We start from the raw sequence: 6000 nt of genomic DNA on the forward strand, positions 1-6000 counted from the left end.
GTGTGTGTGTGTGTATTAATGTCAGACAGCACGCCTACTGCTCGGTAGGTCGCGCATGCTCAGTATCAACAATTCGTTGGTATCAGTAGTATATCGGACGTGTCCGAAAGAACGGTTCTTGATCCAGTACTGGTGACTCGAGAACAGCAGTATGTGTGCTGCTCGGAATCGGCAGGTATGCACATGCTCAGTGATGATCACTTGTTCAGCAGCATGTTTCTGTTTAATGTGTGTACTGTTGGAGAAACTAGAGAAAAACCCCATTCTCAGGGATATTGATTTATTTTGAGTCGGATAGACGGTCATACACATTCAAAAGTGAGAAACTTGAGTGATTTTGTTGATTAGTGCTGATTTGAGACACGAACGGTTTTGAACGATTCAGTCCGATTTGGTGAACCGGTTCAACCGGTTCACTAAAAAGAACCGGTTCAAATGAACGATTCGTTCACGAACCCGCCATCACTATTTGTTTTCACTTTGTCCATTTTCCGAGCAAGTTTTGCACGCTTGTTTTGTTTTTCTCATTAGCCACATCATTTAAACTCCTGGTTTTCTGCTGTTCTTTGCTGAGGCATTATCTGTTTTACCCAATGCTTTGCAAGTCATTGAATCATTGCATCATGTATTTTCAATCTTTTTTATTTTTTCCATTTTTTTTTATTATTTCAGTCCCCTAATGTAAGCTAGGTCTCTTTGTTACTCTCTGCTTTTTAGTTTATTTCTTGTTTTTTAAACTAAAATCCTGCATTTGCATCTGCCTCCCACTTATGGATCTATACTGCAACAATAAAATGTTTTCTTATCGAATTTTTTTTTCCATATTAACAATAAGACATGATGTGAAGGAAATATAACTATGATTGATTATGATTATGGACACAAGCTATGTTTTTCATCAGTCACTGCACCTTATTGAATTAAAGTGCCCTCCATTAATATTGGCAACCTCGGTAAATATGAGCAACGGAGGCTGTGAAAAAAATGTAATTGTTAAACCTTTTGATATTTTGCTCAAAACCATTCAGGTATATATATATATATATATATATATATATATATATATATATATATATATATATATATATATATATATATACATATATATGCCATGCATTTTGTCAGTTCTTTTATATTCAGATCAATGTATTTTTATTTGTCTCAAAACAGCTTTACAGAGATGAAGCAGTTATAGTTTTTTATGAGTAATATAAATAACGGTTATTGAAATTGAAAAGCCTTTCAGTGCTCAGGGATTCTATTGCCTTGATTATTTCCCCTTGTGGTCAAAATGAATATTGCTGTAAAATAAGATGTCACTTGGGCTTTAAATTACACTTAAATAATCATATGCAATAAATTTACCTGGTATCGAAGATGAATTACAGAAGAGTAAATTCTAATCTACTTTGTGGCATTTTAAAATGGTTCATTCTGCCTGGGGCAAAAATGCTGCCTAAGTGAGAGATAAGGGACTCTTTCCATCTCCTAGAAATGCTTCAACTCACCAAGGTTGAGCATCAGCTAGCATGATGTGTTAGCCTCCTGCCTGTGAGACACACATGAGAGTAGCCAAAGCTGCAAAGAGGACGAGAAGGCAGACTCAATTAAAGGCAGAGAGTGGAACGCATGAACGATGATGACCTTTGCTGGTCAGATGGTAAATCAATAGTGAGCGATGTTTGCTAGTCACACTAATAGTTGAGCGATGGTGTTACAGAAGCTCGAACAAAAGACCTTGCTTTGCTTATTAGGAGATGTCGGGAAAATTGGGGGTAGCCTAAGCGTGATGAGGTATTTTTGTATTCTTTTAGAACAACAGCAGCCCTTGAGCTGCGCTTTTTTGAAAGGAATCCATGAATGGAGGTGCATGAAAGCGTTCGGGAGTACAAAGCGCTCGCACAATGGAAAAGTTCAGCAGAAAAAGACTGGCATGAAAAAAACAAGAGCTGAAACATTTGCACTTTACACTGGCATCTATTATATTTCCTAAGCACCAAGAAATGAAAAACGACTTCTCTTCGCTACGTGCTGTTTGTGTGCTTTGCTACCCGTTGTGTTTCCTGCGCTGTTTCAACGGTGATGTAGCATTTGTGCAAATGACAAAAATTGCCGTAATGAGCGTTCTGGGTCCTCAGTCTGGTGAATAAAGGAAGGTATTGACGTATAACCCTTATCTCAGACACACCTGTCTCGTACCCAGCCTGCTCTCATGAGGCCGAACTATTTCCAGGTTGCGTTTCATCTTTCTCTCCTAGCAGCTAAGAAATTTTTTTTTCCTTTTTTTTACCAATTAAGGTGATAAAGACAACAGCTTGCCATATTTTTCTCCGCAGAGAGAACGGAAAAGTGGGGCAGAGAGATCGGGAGGGCGGAAACCCACGAGAGTCCGGAATGATGAATAATGCTGTAACTTTACAGGGCAACGTCGGGGCTACATTATTCCACACTGACCTTTTTAAAATGCTCACTTGTAATTCATTGGGATAAAAATCCCAATTTGCACCATAATGGTATATCGTAACATGCTCTCATAGCTAAATGTATTCTCGTAAGCAGGACCGTTCTCCCTTCCTGCCACTGCCATCCTACAGCGAGAGCTCAATTAAGTTTATTTAAATAAATATATTTAAGTACTAAGAGCTATGTTTTCATGGCTAGCTGTATAAACTGGTTAGATCTGGCGTTTGGATGTCGAATGGTAAAACTCGAGTGTTTAGAGATGTGAAATGTGTTTATAGTGTGAAACCTCTACATGTGATGATTGTCTCATTGAGACAAGATATTTATCCTATCTTCTTCTTTCGGCTTCTCCCATTAGGGGGCGCCACAGTGGATCATCACTCTCTATACCCCTCTGTCCTCTCCATCTGCCTCTGTCAACCCAACTACCTAACAGCTATAAACATGCTTGTCTCACCAGCGTCTCTTTTTACTCTCTCTCTCTCTCTTGAAGTTACAAAGAAAAAACAATGACACATCAAGTCAACTACTTTTAAAGATGTTGCAAAGAACTGACACTGGAGACTCCTTCTAGAAGTGTTCGATAATTATGTCTACGCTTTCCCAAATCAACCTTTCGATTATCTGTTTTTTTGGTTTTTAATCACTATTACTAAGGTTAATATTGAGCATCTGCTATACAATTCCCTGTGTAATTTACTACTCTAGAATCAATAATATATTAGAGAGAGACTGAATATAAACCTGGGATCTTTAGCTGCACTACTGCCAGAACTGCTTTTGACCAATCAGAGTCAAGAATACAGAAAAGCCACACTTGCTGTTTACAGTTTCAGGTTGTAACTCCTAATAAGTATTTTTTCTTTGTCTACTTCTTTGTAATCTGGTTGTTTTTTTACAAGAATTCTACTACTTCTCCTTTTCAGGCGTCCAAGCACCAGAAGTAATGGAACCCTGCATCTTCTTCTTCTTCTTCTTCTGCTATGTCTTTAGGGTCCAAGTAGAAGAAGTGCTGGGATCCTGTTGTTTTCTGCTAAAATTCTTCTTCTTTTTCTCCTTCTTCTTCTTCTCCTTTTTAGGGTTAGGGGTCCAAGCACCAGAAATGCTGAAGTCCTGCTTCTTTTTCTTCTTCTTCTTCTTCTTCTTCTTCTTCTTCTTCTTCTTCTTCATCTTTAGAGGTTCAATGATTAGACAATACAAGTGCTAGAATTAAGTGTTATTTTTTGCAAAATTCTGCTGAAATTCTTATTCTCCTTCTTTGTCTTCTCTTTTTTAGCGGGTGAAGCACCAGAAGTGCTGGAATCCTGGTTTCTTCTTCTTCTTCTTTTTAATAGTCTAAGATATAGAAGTGCTGGAATCCTGTTGCTTTTTTGTTAGAATAATAATTTTTCATCTTTGAGGGTCCCTGCACCAGAAGCAGTGGAAGACTGTTGTCTTCTGCTAAAATCTTCTTCCTCTTCTTTTTCTTCTTCAGGGGTCTACATACCAGAAATTTTGCAACACTGCTACTTCTTATTCTTTCGGGGTTTAAGCAATATACAACAGAGGTGCTGAAATCATGTTGTTTTTTTTTGCTAGAATTCGTTTTTGGTTTCTAGTTTTCTGGTAATTCCTCTTCTTCTTCTTCCACTTCTTCTTTAAATGAGTAATGGAGACCAGCTGTAAGCGGTATGACGAGTCTCGATTATTAGTTCATTCCCCTCTGCCCAGTCAGACCGACGGATGATCTGTTATGAATGCTTTTATCATGCGCAAACCAAATAATGAACCATTAAGATTTTCTTAGAATTTGTTTTATTATCATTATTATATTATGAGCCGTAAATATATCTTAATTTAGATTTTGGTTTGGTTTGGTCTGCTCTACTCATTACTGTTTAACTTCACATAAAATGTCAAGTTTGTCCTAGGCAAACTTGGCATGCTACATTCAAAACTATCACACAATAAATTGTACAATAGACACCATTGTTCAGTCGGCTATATATAACTTTCGATACACTGGCACCGATAAAAAACGTTATGCTTCACCCTGCTTTTGATTTGGTCTCGTCCTATTGAACACCCTGTCATGCATTAGTCCGTCTCGAAGTAGACGCTCGCCTCAGATGCTCATCGTGATTAGACGCAAATGTACATTTACATTCCAAAGACAGAGCCAGCGTGAAAGCCACATCATTAGCACCAATTATTCTAGATAAACAAGAATAAAGTCTCAGAGTACATGCTGCAATCACATGCAGTCAGAGCTCATTAGGGTAGCATGGCAGCTTTACCCGGAGCCGTGAAGCATCCTCCGCTCATTAGGTCAGGGGAAGGAGGAAACCGGAGTCGTGATGCACTTGACGTCCCACTGGTCCCTTGCTCTGGCAGGCAAACGAGTTGCGTAAAGCCCATACAAGAAATGTGGCTTGTCATTCATTTCCTGCTTTCTGTTTTTTTGACCTACATTCCCAGTCACACAAAAAATTGCCAATGCTACTATATTGCTTTGTGAAGTGTGAGATTGAATGTGGGTGAGAGAAAAAAGGATCCCTAGGCAGTCTTGTTGGAGCTGACGGCAGCTTTTCCTCACTCCTGTAAGAGTGCAAACATTCAGGTAAAGGTGAGTAATGATTCTGACAGGTCCCGAAACAGGTGACAAGTGAGAGACGAAAAGCAGAGGTGCTCCTCCAACTGACTTTGAGGAGTCACAGTGGAAGAAAAGAACATCGGCGAATTACCGCACGGAGAATTAATGACGTTCTCACGCTTGACTGAGCGCTCGGGTCATTATCGCTGGTTTGTTTTCACGTTGACGAATTCCTTCTGAATTGTAAGCGGATGGCAAATTCAGGCAAAATAGCAGATATTTAATAATAGAATTGTTAAAATATTATCCAGGTTTACTGGATTTGGAATAAAAAATTAGATAAAGCAGTCATCGATGTTACAATATTATTCCATCTGGAAAATAAATAAATAAAGCACCTTATATAGACTATATGCACAACATTTTGACCTGACCATAAGACCAGTATGTGCTTTTTAAAAATCCCATTTCAAATTTAGTCCCTATTTTGCAGTTATAATAACTTCTACTCTTCAAGGACTTTGAGTGTTCCTGTGGAGATTTGTCTCCAGGTACTGATGTAGGTGAGGTGTGGAGTCCTGGGGGTGCAGTCAGGGTTCACATCCATCATATTCAATAGGGTTGAGGTCAGATCCTCATAAGAGGTTTTACTAAATAAACAAGATTTCAGCCTCAACTTGAACACTGAGACTATGTCTAAGTCCAGAACACTAATTGAAAGGCTGTTCCATACCTGCAACATATATAAAGAGAACAGCAGTGGGCCTAAGACACATCTTTGCGGAACATCAAACTTTACTTTAGAGAGTGTGGAGAACCATTTACATCAACAAACTGATAGCGATCAGTCAGATAAGACCTGTGCCAGGAGAGAGCTGTTCCCTTTATTCCAACAAAATTTTCTAGTCTAGCAAGAAGGATATTATGATCAATGGTGTTAAAAGCTGCACTAAGGTCGAGCAAAA

At 38.7% G+C, this 6000-nt stretch overlaps 1 protein-coding gene across 1 annotated transcript in view; it reads right to left on the reverse strand.

Annotated features, from left to right (window-relative positions):
- klhdc8a (kelch domain containing 8A) overlaps positions 1–4794 on the reverse strand; it is a 29109-nt gene extending 24315 nt beyond the window's left edge. Inside the window, exon 1 of the mRNA XM_083535376.1 lies at positions 4740–4794. Within this exon, the coding sequence (XP_083391502.1) occupies positions 4740–4756 (17 nt within the window). The 5' untranslated portion in view covers positions 4757–4794. The remainder of the gene's footprint in view (positions 1–4739) is intronic.
- Positions 4795–6000: the final 1206 nt, after the last annotated feature.

The sequence above is a fragment of the Silurus aristotelis genome, assembly GCF_946808225.1.
Source record: "Silurus aristotelis genome assembly, chromosome: 29".
NCBI lineage: Eukaryota > Metazoa > Chordata > Actinopteri > Siluriformes > Siluridae > Silurus > Silurus aristotelis.